Source organism: Microcebus murinus, chromosome 16 (assembly GCF_040939455.1).
Source record: "Microcebus murinus isolate Inina chromosome 16, M.murinus_Inina_mat1.0, whole genome shotgun sequence".
NCBI classification, from domain to species: domain Eukaryota; kingdom Metazoa; phylum Chordata; class Mammalia; order Primates; family Cheirogaleidae; genus Microcebus; species Microcebus murinus.
The window spans coordinates 60,509,778-60,526,063 of NC_134119.1; the positions used below are offsets into that span (position 1 = coordinate 60,509,778).

Genomic DNA, 16,286 nt, shown 5'->3' on the forward strand with positions numbered 1-16,286 from the left:
TGAGATGTCCCATTCTAGAAAGAGACCCCTGAAAGTAGCGTCTTTCAGATCTTCTTGACTGCAGCCGGCAGTGTGAAATAAAATTTACATTCTCCCAAGTGCCCACAAAGTTTCGCCAAGCAGCACTACTCAGCCTCACTGCCTGTGGTGAACTCTGATGTTTGCTCATTCTATTTCACTTCTTGAAAATTCTGGCCACAACCTCGATGACCTTCCGTGGACCCTAACCTGCACCTCGAAACACTGCCTTGGAGGGTTGGAAAAAGGACACACCCCGTCCAGGGAAGACCCAGACCTTCCTGTGATTGGAGTGGGTTTCACAAGAGTCACCATGGCATCGCATGGCATCGCGATTCTCGTCTCTTTCTTGAGGGGTGGTGGGAGGGTGGCTCCTGCTCAGGTGTCATGTCCCCTGGGCGGGAATCCTCGTGTCAAGTGTCCCGAGCCCCCTGGGTTGAAACGGACTGAGCACTGCCAGCCGGATTTGGCCCCCAGGCTCAGGCCCTTTCCTCCCCTCCTTCTTCATATAGGCGAGGCAGGTGGCCTGGGCCTCCACCTGTCTCAGAGATGCGGGCAGCTGGGGCCCCCACGCCCAGAGCGGCCAGGTGCCGCGCACAGTCCCAGGTGCTGCTTTGGACTCTTCCTGGAACAGAAGGCCTTGGGTGTCCTTTGCTTGGCCCTTCCTAGAAATCCCTTAGGGCTTAAAAATCTATTCCAGAAGCAAGTTGGGCAAATACCTCATCTGCTCCTTCCGCCCCCCTCGCCCTGCAGTGTCGCTGACGCGTGCTCAGCACCGGGCAGTCAGCGCAGCCTGCTCAGATTCGGTGAGCAATGGAACCTGCTCTCCACGTCCCCAACAAATTGGACCCCAGAGCTTTGCACAAGCCTGAGGTCCAGGGAAAGAGGGTCTGGGTGCTGGGAGGAGCCTCCCTGCCCACAACTGGGTATGTAGCAGTAGGCCAGCCACTTAACTCCCGTGACCCTGCCTGGCCTCACCTGTTGGGGGGGCTGCTGTGCGTGCTGGGGGAGCACACAGGTGTCTGTTGTGCTGTGCCTAGGCGGTGCTCAGGGACGGCCTGCTTCAGGCTGGTGTCCCACCCCTGCCCGCACACCCATCTCCTGGTTCCTCAGGAGCTGGGAGCTCTCCCTACGCTTGCCCCACACCCCATGAGCAATGCTCAGATCCACCCCTTCCCACTGCTCCACTCCTGTTCCCTCTTTGGGTTCAGGAAGCCCACACCCACCTGTGCCTCTGGCCCGGAACGAGACCTTTCTCCACTGACACCAACAAGAGTTGCCTCTCCTTCACATTGTAGGCACAGAAAGGAAAAAGGTGCATTTGGATTTTTTCAAAAATTGGTGGGGCCGGACACGGCGGCTTATGCTTGTAATCCTAGCAATTTGGGAGGCTGAGGTGAGGCAGGAGCAACGCTTGAGCCCAGGAGTTGGAGTGGAGGTGTCAGTGAGCTATGATGCTACCACTGCACGCCAGCCTGGGCTACGGAGCGAGACCCTGTCTCAAAAACAAACAAGGATCGCTCAAGGTCAGGAGTTCAAACCCAGCCTGAGCAAGAGCGAGACCCCGTCTCTACTAAAAATAGAAAGAAATTAATTGGCCAACTAGAAAATACTTAGAAAAAATTAGCCGGGCATGGTGGCGCATGCCTGTAGTCCCAGCTACTTGGAAGGCTGAGGCAGGAGGATCACTTGAGCCCAGGAGTTTGAGGTTGCAGTGATCTATAATGATGCCACTGTTCTCTAGCCCAGGTAAGAGATTTACAAACATTTTTTAAATCAACTCATTGAAAACAAAAAATCAGCTCAGATTTCTCATTCTGCCTTCTGGTCTACACACGTTTGTAAGGCCAACAGTGTTTCCCTAGAAAGGTTTTCTCCCAAGTCCCTCTCCTGGGGAAAGATTGGAGCAAAGGACTCTTGGGGGATTAAATAGACTTTTTGGTTTTTTTTCAGCAACCTCAAACTCCTGGGCTCAAGCGATCCTCCTGCCTCAGCCTCCCAAGTAGCTGGGACTACGGGCATGCGCCACCATCCCTGGCTAATTTTTTCTATATATATATTAATTGGCCAATTAATTTCTTTCTATTTATAGTAGAGACGGGGTCTCACTCTTGCTCAAGGCTGGTCTGGAACTCCTGACCTCAAGCAATCAGCCCGCCTTGGCCTCCCAGAGTGCTAGGATTACAGGCATGAGCCACCGCGCCCGGCCTATATAGACTATTAAAACTTTGGGATTCTACCTTCATTGTTCCTTAGACGCATCTTGCTTCCCCCTGATGTCAAGCTCAGGCTGCCCAACGGGTGCAGCCTTCAGGTGGCAAGCCCCCCCCCTCCCGCCCCAGAAGGGGGCCTATGGGATTTAAAATTCAGATTTGGCCCCCAGGATTCTTTCCTGGACTGACAGGTCTTAGTGATTTTGTCTTTTGGGAAAGGAAACAGTCCCTTGGCGCTGCATGCTTAAGATCATCCATTTCGTGGGATGTGGTTGATTTCAAAGGAAACATTCCAGAACAGGGATTCTGATGTTTATAGGACCGGGGCACTCTTTTTCACATAAACTTCAGGAAAGAAACTAAACCACTTCTTGCAGCAGTTGCTTTTCCTATCAACCACGTCAGCCCTCAGGCGTTCCACAGTGTGAGAACCATTTCTCCCATAAGCCACCCCTCGGTCCTACACCATCTTGGCTTCCGCGTCCACTAAAGTTTACAACCAGAAATCTCACCCTAAATTGTAATGGTGAAGTAAAAACTTCAGGATTGGAGTAACCCCTGAGGATGTCTGCTGGTGAGAGCAGGTAAGCTGACGTAGGCGAGAACATCGCCAATGTTGCTGCAGTTCAAGTTGGGAACACAAGTCCCTTTTTTCTGCAGGGGAGAAGGCACGGTTTCTGCCCTTTGCACCAAGGCATTTCAGGCAGAAATAATCAGGGAACAAGCAGGGGAGAGCAGAGCCATTAGATGCCAAAGCAAGACTGATGGGAATCCTACATTCCACCTGTGCCCATTGATAGGTAAGGAGTGGCCAGGGCCAGGCAGGGCCTGGGGAGAGGGACAGATGGAAGCTACTGTCCCTGCCCCTGTTAGTCATGGTGGATGAGAACTGACTGGCAGGGAACTAGTATTTTCCAAAGAGCAAAAGGACAGCCAGGCTCTTGTCTTTGGCCCTCACACCTGTGTTTCCCACCTTTCTGTGTTCACGTGCCCAGCTATAATCTTAGCTTCTATTTGTAAACCTTCTGGGGCCAGGAAGAGCAGGGAAGTAAGGGACAGCTGCCACCAGTAGGGAGTAGTGACGGAGACAGGCTCCAATGTCCATTTTCCCCCTTTTTTCAGTAATAGAAGTCCCAGGTTTTACCTAACTATAAATGTTTTCCAGCCTCTCTTGCAGCTAGACATGACCATCTGTCCTAAGAGGCTGCGCGTGTGTGCTGCTTCCAGGTCAGGACCTTAAAAGGAAGTACTGTGCTCTCACTTGCCCTTTCCCTTACTGAGAACCTGATGGTGGGGGCTGGCCACCCCGTAGGTCCCCAGTCCCTGGAGGGATGCAGAGCAAGACGACGGAAGGAGCCTGGGTCCCTGTATGATCTCATGGGGAACATGCACTTACCCATCCCGGGCTCCCACCAGCTCAGGCTTTCCTATAAGAGAAAGGTGATGCTATCTTGTCAAGCCTCTTGTCTTTTGGGTCTCTAAAAGCTGTCAGACCACATCCTAAATACGCTACAGGAGTGAATGGATGGGAGTCCCTAGGACCAGGCCAGGTCTCTGCCCATGCACCTGCTCCAAAACGTTAGCATGGCCATAAAGAACTACTACGTCTTCAGGGCCTGGAAGGTCTCACACTGTTGCTCCACATTTTACTGGCCTGGTTTCCTTGCGTAAGAAACTGCACCTTTTTCAGGCTCATTTGCCTCATATAAAACGTGGGGATCTGGCTGGGCATGGTGGCTCATGCCTATAATCCCAGCATGGTGGGAGGATCACTTGAGGCCAGGAGTTTAAGACCAGCCTGAACAACATAGCAAGACCCCATCTCTACAAAAAATTTAAAAATTAGCCACACGTGGTGGCATGCATCTGTATGTAGTCCCAGCTACTCAGGAGGCTGAGGCAGGAGGATGGCTTGAGCCTAGGAGCTTGAGGTTGTAGTGAATTATGATGCCACTGCACTCTAGCCTAGGCAACAGAGCAAGAGCCTGTCTCAAGAAAATAAAAGTAAAAAAACCTAAACAAACAAACCATGGGGATCCTATTGGCAGTTTCATGAGGAATAATGAGGTGGTGTTTTTGAATAATTTTTAAAAACCTGAATCGTTTGAGCTCAGGAGTTCAAGACCAGCCTGAGCAAGAGCGAGACCCTGCCTCTACTAAAAAAAATAGAAATTAATTGGCCAACTAAAAATATATAGAAAAAATTAGCGTGGCATGGTGGCACGTGCCTGTAGTCCCAGCTACTCGGGAGGCTGAGGCAGGAGGATTGCCTGACCCCAGGAGTTTGAGGTTGCTGTGAACTAGGCTGACACCACAGCACTCTAGCCCATGCAACAGAGTGAGACTCTGTCTCAAAAAAAAAAAAAAAAAAAAAAAAAGATATCTATTGAGCATCATTTTCCTTATGCCAGGCAGGTTCTGTGCAAAACCACTGACCTCACAAGGTAAGATTTCCATGCACACAGGAGGAAACAGGTCCGGAGTAACTAACATGCTTGTCCACAGAGCACTAAGGCATGGAACAAGGATTCCCCCGTGAACAGATCGACTGCCAGAACCCAAACTTGCAGCCGCTCTGCTCTGTACCGGCTCTAACGTGCCATTAGCACGGGGCCTGGCATCAGGTAACCTTGCTCATAACTCAAGTGATAGCACCGACTCTGAGCCACCCCACTCAGCGATGCACAAGGCCGACGAGGTCCCCACCCTCGTGGAATTTCTGTTCTCATTTCACATCTGCTTGCCAGCAAAGCCACATCATCGCTCGCCTGGCCTCATGCAGAGTAGAAACCAAAGATCTTTGGTTTCCAAGATCGCACCTCTCTTCCCTCCCTGCCGCACCTACCGCTCTCCTTCCATGCCCTCCACTACTCTGACCTCTGCAGCTCCGCGGGCACCAGGTACTTTCCTGCCGCAGTGCCTTTGCATCGCTCGTCCTCTGCCCAGCACACCCTTCCTCCATACGCTTGTGGGCCCATCTTCAAATCTACTCAAAAAAGATTTCAGTGAGGCTCTCTCTGGTGACTCTATAAAATCCAGCCCCTGGCCAACACACCACACAGCCATCACTATTCAGTCCCCTTTCCTGTAGATTTCTTTTTTTTTTTTTTTTTTTGAGACAGAGTCTCGCTTTGTTGCCCAGGCTAGAGTGAGTGCCCTGGCATCAGCCTAGCTCACAGCAACCTCAAACTCCTGGGCTCAAGCGATCCTCCTGCCTCAGCCTCCGAGTAGCTGGAACTACAGGCATGTGCTACCATGCCCGGCTAATTTTTTCTATATATTTTTAGTTGGCCAATTAATTTCTTTCGATTTATAGTAGAGATGGGGGCCTCGCTCTTGCTCAGGCTGGTTTTGAACTTCTGACCTTGATCGATCTGCCCGCCTTGGCCTCCCAGAGTGCTAGGATTACAGGCGTGAGCTACCGCGCCCAGCCTTAAATGTTCCTTTAAAAAAAAAAAATACAGTGGGGGATGGGAGAGAAGAAAAAAATTGCATTTATTGAGATGTAGGTTGCATTAAACTCACTTATTTTAAACATGCAATTCAGTCATTTTCAGTAACTTTACCAAGTGGTGCAACTGTCACCATCATTCAGTTCTAGAACATTCCCTTCCCCTTTGTAAGGTCCCTCATACCCATTTACAGTTCATCCCTGTTCCTACCCCTTGGCTCCCAGCAACCACTCTGTCACTATAATGCCTTTTCTGATCATCTCACATAAATGGTATCATACAATATATGGTCCCCCGTGTCTGGCTTCCTCCACCTAGCGTGACATTTCGAGGCTCATCTGTGATGTAGCACACATCAGGAGTTTGTTCTTTGCTACTGCAGAATAATATTCCATTGTCTATCCGTCCACCAGTTGACGGACACTTAGTTTATTTCCAGTTTTTTTCTTAACATACTATATGTTTCATTTTGTTTTCTCCACTGGAATGTCAATTTCGTGAGGCTGGAATTTTTGCTGATTTTGTTCACCTCTGTACCTCCAGCTCCTGAGCTGTGTTGGATTCACAGTAGGTGCTCAGTGAATACACGCGAAGGAACCAGGGGAATAGAGAGAACCGCAGAGGGAGGCAGGCTCGGGCTGTGCCGGGCAGCAAGCAGGGCAGGGGGATGGCGTGGCGGGGCTCCGGGTTGCTGGCAGTCAGGGCGGGTCCCTCTGGGGAACAGACGTTTGAGCAGACACCTGAGTGCGCGAGGGTGTGAAAGCCATGTTCATTATCATCCCCAGGCCTCAGCCACCTGCCTCTGCCAAGACACCCACCCCTGCAGGAACAGGCAGCCCGAACAGCTGCTGCTGGCAGGGCAGGGCTGGAGAGGGACGCCCAGGGACGCCGAGTCACCCAGAGATAAGAGCAGCTGGCTCAGCTGCCCCAGTCCTTTCCCCATTCTGACCTGGGCCCAGTCCAGGGGGTGGGGGTGCCCAGGAAGGCAGGGCTCAGCTGGCTGCGCATTCCACTGGAAGCCCCCAAGAGGGTGAGACCGAGGGACCAGGCCAAGCCTTGGACACCACTGGGTTTGAATCACAGTTCCAGCCTGTTCATGCTCTATGTTTGCCCCCCATCATCTTCCCCGCTGTTCTGTTTTCTCACCTCTAAAATAGGGGTAGTAACAATACCTACTGTTACGGACTGAGTATTTGTGTCCCCCCCATCCATATGTTGAAGCCTAGTCCCCAACATGATGGCATTTGGAGGTGGGACATTGGCGCCGTAATCAGCTGAGGGTGGAGCCCTCATGAATGGGATTGGTGCCCTCATAAAAAGCGACATGAGATGATCTTGCTTGTGGCCATGTGAGAAGGCAGAGAGAGGGTGGCTGTCCCCGAACCAGGAAGCAGGCCCTCCCCACACACTGATCTGCCAGCACCTTGGTACTGGACTTCCAGCCTCCAGGACTGTGAGAAACACACGTCTGTTGTTTAAGCCGCGGGTCTATGGTATATTTGTTATAGCAGCCCAAACTAAGATACACACCTTTTCTTTTTTTTTAAAAAAAAGGGGGGGAGCCGGGCGCGGTGGCTCACCCCTGTAATCCTAGCACTCCGGGAGGCTGAGGTGGGAGGATCGCTCAAGGTCAGGAGTTTAAAACCAGCCTGAGCAAGAGCGAGACCCTGTCTCTACTAAAAATAGAAAGAGATTAATTGGTCAACTAAAAATATATAGAAAAAATTAGCCGGGTATGGTGGCACATGCCTGTAGTCCCAGCTACTCGGGAGGCTGAGGCAGGAGGATCGCTTGAGCCCAGGAGTTTGAGGTTGCTGTGAGCTAGGCTGACGCCACGGCACTCACTCTAGCCTGGGCAACAAAGTGAGACTGTGTCTCAAAGAAAAAAAGAGCCAAACACATTCTTTTATAAGCACTTACTCTGTGCCAGACACCATTTCTAGGAAATGAACCCATTTGAATCTCACATCGACTCCATGGGGTAGCTGTCATTTACAGATGAGGAAACTGAGGCACAGTGGTGAAGCAACTTTCTGGAGGCCGCCCCAATGACACAACTAGACATCACATGACTAGATGATGGTCCGAGTCTTTGCTCCACTGCTTCTCACCATGCCACGGGGGCTGTGAAGGTGAGTTGAGATGCCCACAGCCTTCGGAATGGCGCGTGGCGCTGTTCAAGTGTCATACACAAGCGTCAGCATCACCAGGGAACAGGACAGCATGGGGTGGCCTTTCTCCCTCTCATCTTCAGAGCAGGCATCTGGCCTTTTGGGGGGACCTGATGACAGCTGAAGCCCTTCCTCCCTGAACACCATCCACGGAACCCCTCAGGCACCAAGGCTGGGGCGAGGCAGTGACTGTCGCCTCTCCCACCTCCCTTCAGCTGGGCGGTACCAGGGAGGGGCGGTGAGTCAGGGCTAAGGACTCGGGACAAAGGTCTGGTGGGCGGCTCAGCATTCCTGGGGCGGGCAGGTCCCACTGCTCCTCCTGGCCCTGCAGACACACATTCCACCATGGACCTCGACCTGGCAGCAGGTGCGCTCCCTCCCGGAGAGTGCTGATCTGGCGGCGGCGCAGGGGGCCAGACTCAACCCTGGGGGCTGCCACCACGGGGGCACTCCCTGCCACCTGTGCCAACCCACCCAGCTTCTCTTCTCTCTGCAGCCCTGGGATCCACTTCCAAGAAGCCCGGTGGGGCAGGCCAGGTGGGAGACCTCAAGCACAGTCCCCCCAAAGTTCCGGGCCAGGCAGCGGCGGCTCACGGCCCAAGGGTAAGTCACCTCACCACTGGGCACATCCTGGGGGTGGGAGGGGGCGATGCCTTTGACTCTAGAGTCCTGCTGTGCCTTGCTCGAGCTGGGCACCTGCTCACTGCCACTCCTCCACAGCACGGCCATGGCAGCTCCTCAGACTCCAGCAGCAGCAGCAGCAGCTCCAGCGACTCGGACTCCGACAGGGAAGGGAAGGTAAGGGGCTCCCCCTCCTCCCGGCCTGCGTCCTGTGCCCCAGGCAAGGTCAGCGTCTCTGCTCCCAGTCCCTGACCATCTCTCTTCTCTCCTGCCTGTTGCCCACAGCCCCATGCCGCCGGCGCCACCCCGGGCAAGGCCAAGAAGCCCAAGGTGAAGAAGGACAAGGACAAGGGCAAGAAGGAGGAGAAGGGCAAGAAGGCGTCCCACTGAGGGGCCCAGGCAGGTTCATTAAACCTTTCTCCAGCCTGTGCAGTGCCGGCCCTGTCCCTCCTGTCGCGTCCGTCCCCGGCTCCCTGCCCAGCTGCGCTCGCGGCCAAGGAGAGGCTGCCACGCCGTGCCCATCGGGTTTATTGTTTCGGTCACAGCGGCCGGCGGCCTGTGCAGCTGGAGAGCTCAGCACCGGGCGGGGAGGGGACCTGGGGAGGGGACCTGGGGACAGGCGGTGCCTGCCCGGCAGGGCGGACCGGGGGGCGGAGACGAGTCCGGCAGCTTGGCGACGCGGAGCGGCAGCGGGGGCGCCTCACCGCACCAGGTGGAAGGTGAGCCAGTACATGAGCAGGGGCTGCGCCGCCGCCACCGCCATGGTCAGGTACATGCGCAGCTGGTTCCGCGCCCCGCGCACTGGGACCCCTTCGGCCGCCGCCTCTGCCAGGATCTTCAGCCGCAGCGTCCGGATCTGGGTGGGAGAGAGGGTGTTTCCCCTCGAGCCCTCTACCTGGAGAACAGTCCCTGCCCCTCTGCAGCCTGGCGCCTCAGTTTCCCCAAATCTCCCAACAGACGGTGAGGACTCGCTCCTCCCCAGGCCCTAAGCAAAATCGGAGGCCAGACTCATCAGTGAGTGAGCGGGCGGGGCGACTGGGCCCCAGCCACTGTGTCGCGTTGGCGAGGTGACAATTAGTCCAGACTAGCCAGAAATGCTATTGTTTTAAAAAAACTTAAATGACTTCTAAGTCAAAGTGTACCCGAAGGTCAGATTTGACTCACCTGCCCCCACTGTTCCCCTCGCCTCTCACACGTGCTCCCACCGCCTCCCTCCCATGGCCTTGAGCAGCAAGTATTATCGCCTCATTTTACAAAAGGGGAAACTGAGGAAGTGATCTGCTCAGGATCCAGCGAAGCTTGGGGTCAACCCTGGCCTGGCAGACCCCAGTGCTCTCAGCCAGCGCCCCACTCCAGCAGGAAGTACTCTCGGAAAATCTCCTTTCGGGGAGGTTCTGGCAGGAAAGGCCCCCATGGGGAGAGGGGAGCCTGAAGCTGGGTGCATGGCCGGCTGCTCCTCCTCTCCCAGGAAGCCCTCCTGACCCCCAGGCTGGGGCAGCTACCCCACAGCCCCTCAGTGCAGCAGTGTGCCTCTGGCCGAAACTCTCCACCTGACGTCCTCGGCTTGGATGCCTCCTGGGACCCCAACCCTGCCCAGGGGCCTGGGCCCTCGGCCTCACCATGAACACAAAGATGGACGCGCAGCACCAGCCCAGCACCAGGTAGTAGCCAATCTTGCCAAAGAGCAGGCCCATGAGGACGCCGCCAATCATCCTGGGGGCAGGGAGAGAAGGCTGGTGTGAGGAAGAGGCCAAGGGCAGGGGCTGGCAGGCAGGGTAGGGCTACTCACCCAACATATTTGTAGCCCAAGAAGGCCACCAGGTCGATGGTGGTGAGGTCGGTGTTGACGGTGACCAGGTAGAGACTGAGCAGGATGGCCAGCACCTCCAGCGTCAGCCAGGCCAAGGCCGAGCTCGCCTGCAGCCCCAGGAGGTCTGGCGAGAACCTGCCGGCACCCAGGCTGTCACTCCCTGAGCGTCCGCCTGGGGACAACCTGTGCTAGGTGGGGCTGGAGACCTGCTGTGGCCAAGGTGGCTCTGGGCCCTATCTTTATATCCCATTCTGGGGAGGAAGGCAGACCTGTCCCCAGACAGCAACGCCCAGAGGGGTCCGGATGGTGGGACAGGAAGGCTTCCCTGGGGAAGTGACACTGGACTGGAAACACGAATGAACAGGTGCTTGGCAGGTGATGCAGGGGAGGGACATACTCCTGAGCAAGACACAGCGGATGTGCACGGGCCCTGGGGAGGCGGCCCTGGGCCCCCTGGAGGGACGGGAGGAGGACCAGGGGAGCAGGGGGAGGGGCAGCGCAGGCTGAGGAGCTGGGCTTGATCGGGGAGCCATGGACTGCATGGGGGCAGGGGTGGGGACATGGCCGGGCCTGCATCTCGTATAGCACCATCCTGGCTGCTGCTCGAGTGGGCGTGTGGGGGATGGGGGCGGCTACTCAGGAGAAAGCGAAGATGAGGATGGATGTGGTGGTGGAGGGATGGAGTCCGAGGGTCGCCCAGCACCGGGCGTGGTGTCAGGCTGCACGTGGGCAGGAAAGAGAGGGAAGGGGCAAGGGTGATGCTGAGGTGACTCTGAGGGTGACCCTGAGGGCTGTCTTGGGCCAACTGGGAGCAAGGTGGGGCTGTTCTGAGAGAGGGAACCGAGACCTCCCTGGCCCCAGACCCCACCCCACTCTGCCTGCCCCAGGCATCCCTTACCTATCCTGGGTCCCCAGCGCAAGGCCAGCCACCAAGATGTAGGTGATGAAAGCCATCGCTGTGGGAGGCAGGCACACAGACACCGGTCAGAGGGGGAGGGACCACCCTGGGCCTCCAGGCACCAAACCCCAGCCCCAGACACGCCCACCCAGAGGGAGGAGGGTGCAGGCAACCTGGAATGTACAGGTCCGGGGCGTTGACATCAAAGCGGGGGGCTACAGGTGTGTCCTGCTGGTACTGCACCTCCCAGTCCTGTGGGGAGAGTGGGGGAGCAAGCAGGACCCGGGAGCTGGACCCCTCCGCCCCGCTTATAGGCCCAACCCCCAACAGGCTGGCTCGCCAGAGGCCAAGACCCGCGTCCCCTAGGGCGGCGCTGACCTGGTGCAGGTAGGGGAAGAAGAGCAGCCCCAGCTTCTTGCCCACATACATGGTGTCCACGGCGAAGTAATACTTGAGCTTGGTGACAGGGATGAAGCGGTCGATCTGCAGAGGCAGAGCTCAAGCCTGAGGCCCCTGCCCCGCGCCGCCCCGCTCCCGCCAGCCCGGCCCACTCACGTTCTTATCCACCAGCTCCTTGCCCTGCGCGGCCAGGCTGCTCCCGTAGGCCATGGCCATGTTGGACACAGGGTCCGCCAGGAAGGCGGCCTGGGGCGAGGCGGAGGCTGAGGGGTAGCCCAGGCCGCCGGGTGCCCGCTGCGCCCCATAGCCCCGGCTCTGGGCTGAACTTGTGTCGTCGAAAAGCTGGTGGGGGTCGGCCATGCCTGGCTGGGACACAGGGATCCTCCGCTTTGAGGCTGCAAGGGAAGAGGGGTGCAGAGCCTCATTCATCCTGCAGCTCTCCCGGGGTCACCGTTAGAGACGCTGGTTCTGATGTCAGATGGGCTGTCGGGTGCAGGCCCATCCATCCATCCGTCCGTCCGTCCATCCGTCTATCCAGATACCGATGATGATGATGATGATGATGATGTTGAGAGCTTCTATGTACTAATAGGTATTGGGGCCTACTGTTCCCCAAATCCTGTGCCAAGCCTTCTACGAACCAGGCCTATGTCCGTATCTCTCCCCCACCCCCACTCATCTGCTTCCTTCTCCGGGCCTCTGCTCAGAAAGCTCCCCGCCTCCACCCTCCAGGTCTTTGCTCAGTGGGGCCTTCCGAGACTATCCTGTTGTCCACAACCGCACCTCTCTCCCCATCCCCCTTCCCTGAGTCACTGACAGCCACCAGCTCGGCAGCAGCTGAATCACTATCTGTTTTATTTATTTGTTTGCTGTCTCCCCTACTTGACTGTGAACCCCACTAAGGTGGGGAGCTGTGTCTTATTCACAGCCAAATCCCCAACTCTAGAACAGGGCAAGAGCAGGCACTCGGTAAAAATCTGATGCATGAACAGCCAGCCACCCCCATTTCATGGATGTGGAAACTGAGGTCCAGACAGCCAAATGACTTGTGCAAAGGGCCAAACTGAGTGAGTCCTGCCCAGGTGTGTTTGACAGATATGACAATAATTAAACCCTAGCTGACCACTTACTGCATGCCAGGCTGTGTTTTAAACACTGTGGATTAACTTGTTTAATCCTCGTAACAACCCATTTCAGCCAATGCTATTATCACCCCCCTGATAAAGTGAGCCCGCAAGTAGGCCCTTGCCCAAAGTCATGCACGCAGTATGCGGCAGAGCCAGGTTTTGGAGGTTTCTAAAAGGCTTCATGTGGGGAACGGAGGGCCAGGCGTGGTGGCTCAGGCCTGTGATCTCTGGGAGGCCGAGGCGGGAGGATCGCTTGAGCTTAGGAGTTCGAGACCAGCCTGAGCAAGAGTGAGGCTGGTCCTTCTGGCCAGAAGTGGGAGAAGGAAAAGGGACGTTGGACATGAGGACAAGGCTGGGGCCAGTGCTGCTTGCTTTGGGATTCAAGCTACAAATCACTGAGAGGAAGAGCTGAGGGCCAGTAATTGATGATAGGTAAGAAGCCACTTGTCTCCTGGCTTCAGACCCAGGTCTGGCTGTCCCTGGACCCTTACCTCGGTGTCCCCTGAATCCTCTTCTGCCTGACATCCAATCAACCAATCGCTAGTTCTCACCCACTGTATCTCAACATCACCCTCTCCTCTCAGACTTTGTCATCTCGCACCTGCCTTAAATGTCCTACCTGGTCCCTCTGTCCATTCTTAGCCCCACCAACCTTCCCTCCAGTGGGCAACCAGAGTGGTCTTTTTAAATGCAAACAAGACTACATCATCCTCTGCCTAATATCAGTGCCCACTGAGCTCAGAATAAACCCAAATACCTACTGGGCCCTGCATGACCCAGCCCTGTCAATCAGCCCCAATTGCTACCTTTCCTGGGGCTCCCATGTCCCAGCTACACGCCCTCCTGGTGGGCCCTGCCCCTGCCCAGCTTACTGCCCCCTACAGCCTTTGGAATATGCACTGCGGTCACCTGGGACCGCCTTCCCTCCATCAGCACCTGCCGGTATCGCGCTCAGGCCTCAGCTCAAATGTCTCCTTCTCAGAGAGACCTCTCACTGCTCAACACGGAGCACTTGCTTCTCCTGGCTCCTTCTCATAACATCCAGTGATTGATTTTGTTTTCTCTTCTGAGCACTCAGCACAATTTCTAAATATATATTCATTTGCCTACTGGTCTGCCCTGGCACAGACCTCCAATGCCTTTCCCTCTTACCACAAATCTCCTGGGTGGTTCCTCCTCATTAGAAGTACCCTCTTCCAAGAGGTGTCACTGGCATCCCCAGGCTGGGTCACATGCCTCCCGTGGGCTCCCACAGCACCTCCACCCCAGCGCTGGCCACTCTGCCTTATGCTTCGCTCATCCCGGCAGTAGAGCTCTGCCTGTGTCCTCATCCTACCCCGACCCCTCTGCCTGTACTTGTCACAGCTCATCACTCTAGACTGTCGCCGCCTTCTGCTCTGTACTGGCAGCCCCATGAGGACAGGAGCAAGGGCTGTCTGGGCACTGCCGTATACCCTGCATCACCCACCACGGGGCCAGCCAGGCACCCGACTAGCAACGGCTGAAGGGAGGAACAGAGAGGCAGCCTCAACCAACGCCCAGTCACACCCGGGATTATTCCCTCTACAGTCGTCACTGCTCCCCAAATTATCTTGTTGACTTGGCTGCTTCCTAGTTAAGTGTCTCTTTTCCCTTTGTGAGCTGTGATAGTACAAAGACTATGCTGGTTTCTACTACACTGGCTGTCCACATTCCAGCACAGGGCCTGGCACAAGCGGGGTTGGGGCAAGTTAAGTTGACTGAATAAATGAAATGCACAGCACACTTACGGAGATGAAGAATTTAAAGAGTGATACCAATTCAGAGACAGGAAAAGGGGGTTAACAGGACAATAAAATGAGGCGTAAACATGGCCCTGTCCGCTCACGGAGGGCCGGAAAGGCAGTGCTAAGGAGCGTGGCCTACCGCCCGAGGGCACTGGGGAGCCACGGGAGGGTGGGGAGCAGGGCAGGGCGGACCGCTTACTGCAAATGAATGAAAGTCGCCTTTCTGTTCTCATCACACAATACCCCGCCCCAAGCTGTCTTCCCCTAAAGGAATGTCCTGAAGACTCTACCCCCAACGCACCCCTACCCGGACCTGGCACCCCCGCACCGTGCACACCTCGAAGCTCCAGATCCTTGATCTAGTGACCTCCGACCTACAGTGACCTCGCCAACCGCCGCCGGCCCGCCCCGCCACGCTTCCCCCCCGCCCGACCTCCGCCGCCGGCCACGTACGCCACTTACGCAGCCGGGGCGTCCCAGCCGCCGCCGCCGCCAAACCTGCCGGGTGCATCCTTCGCCGCAGCCACCACCTCAGCAGCGGTTCGTAACGTGCCCGCCCGGCTCCCGTAGCCACGCCCCTCCGGCCGCGCGACAGCCAATGGGCGTCACGACTGCGCGGAAGCCACGCCTTCCCACGGAAGCCAGGGCGAGTGGGCGGTGCCTTACGTAGGAGGCGGGGCCTGGGGGGCGTCTCGTCGTAAGGCCGGAGTCAGCAGCCCGAGGGGCAGGAGGGCGGGGCCGGGACGGTCTGAGAGTAGGCGGAGTAGGGCTAGGTGTCGAGCGCAGAGGCCGACGGGAAATGGAGTTCTCTACGGACAAGCGCTGAATTTGCGCGGAAGAGAGCCCCGGGGAGCCAGAGAGGGGCGTGGAGCAGGGGAGGAGAGATTCATTTTGTGTTCCCCAGGGCCTCGTCGGAGTTGCGCGCGCTCTGACGCTTATACGATTTTGACAGTCCTTAGGTATTAAGGTGAATATTTTTCTCTTTTTTTTTTTCCTTTCTTGACTAGGCTGCACGTTTACATTAAGGTGAACGTTTAGAATCAGAAAAGGACACCCAACAGGTTGGGTGAGAAGAACCAGGTATCCCTCTTCCAAGATATCTTTAGACGGTTTCCCAGAAATTCACAAAAATGTTCTCCTGTTGCAACCTGCTTTGCTCTGTCCACCGCGAACACTCCAGAACCCCCAGCAACTCACAGCATGCAGGTGCACCTGCAAGGGACGAGCCCCTGACAACTAGCCTTCCTCCCTCTCTCCTCTCTGCCCCTCTGGCTCCTCCACTTATCTCAGACAAAGAAGGTGGTGGAAGTGACTTCTGGGCAGTGATAAAACTCCAGGAAGGATGTTAGCAAGTTACCTTATCATTGTGGCTTCCATTTCCTCCTCTGAGACACCGTCTTTTCTGGGGACCTTGAGGGCTGCTCCTGGTTTCTCAGGATGAGTGCTGGCTCAGTGGCAGTTGTTTTTTGTGAGTGAGGTGCCCTCATTTCTCCTCATCCTTAATCCCCCCTCTTGCTTCCAGATGCATCTCTTCTGTGAATATACTTTTTTTTATCAATAAAGCAAGTATATTGGCTTCCTGCTGGCCTCACGTTTTCCTATTACCAGTTGTGCGACTGCTCCATATTTTTGTTGTTGTTGAGAGACGGGGTCTCACTCTGTTGCCCAGGCTGGAGTGCAGTGTCCCAATCATAGCTCACTGTAACCACAAACTCCTGGCTTCAAGCGATCCTCCTGTCTCAGCCTCCCAAGGCACTGGGATCATATGCATGAGCCTCTGCGCCCAGGTCTACCCCATTTTTAAGCCCACA

At 55.8% G+C, this 16,286-nt stretch overlaps 2 protein-coding genes across 4 annotated transcripts; one reads left to right on the top strand and one right to left on the bottom strand.

Moving 5' to 3' along the window:
• Window positions 1-7,895: 7,895 nt before the first annotated feature.
• Window positions 7,896-8,907, top strand: C16H19orf33 (chromosome 16 C19orf33 homolog). The gene is made up of 4 exons (XM_012774756.3): window positions 7,896-8,221; window positions 8,351-8,457; window positions 8,575-8,652; window positions 8,761-8,907. Exons 1-4 carry the CDS (start codon window positions 8,200-8,202, stop codon window positions 8,863-8,865), a joined length of 312 nt encoding a protein of 103 aa, XP_012630210.2. The 5' UTR covers window positions 7,896-8,199; the 3' UTR covers window positions 8,866-8,907.
• Window positions 8,908-8,987: 80 nt separating this feature from the next.
• YIF1B (Yip1 interacting factor homolog B, membrane trafficking protein) lies at window positions 8,988-15,068 on the bottom strand. Of its 3 annotated transcripts, none has more exons than XM_012774749.3 (8): window positions 14,929-15,068; window positions 11,739-11,977; window positions 11,562-11,666; window positions 11,357-11,435; window positions 11,184-11,241; window positions 10,265-10,420; window positions 10,095-10,188; window positions 8,988-9,331 (listed from the first exon to the last, which is right to left on the bottom strand). In XM_012774749.3, exons 1-8 carry the CDS (start codon window positions 14,984-14,986, stop codon window positions 9,176-9,178), a joined length of 945 nt encoding a protein of 314 aa, XP_012630203.2. In that variant the 5' UTR covers window positions 14,987-15,068; the 3' UTR covers window positions 8,988-9,175. The 3 variants fall into 3 exon arrangements, with proteins under 3 accessions (XP_012630203.2, XP_012630204.2, XP_012630206.2); XM_012774750.3 differs by having other exon boundaries at window positions 14,938-15,065; XM_012774752.3 differs by lacking the exon at window positions 14,929-15,068 and adding an exon at window positions 14,813-14,898.
• Window positions 15,069-16,286: the final 1,218 nt, after the last annotated feature.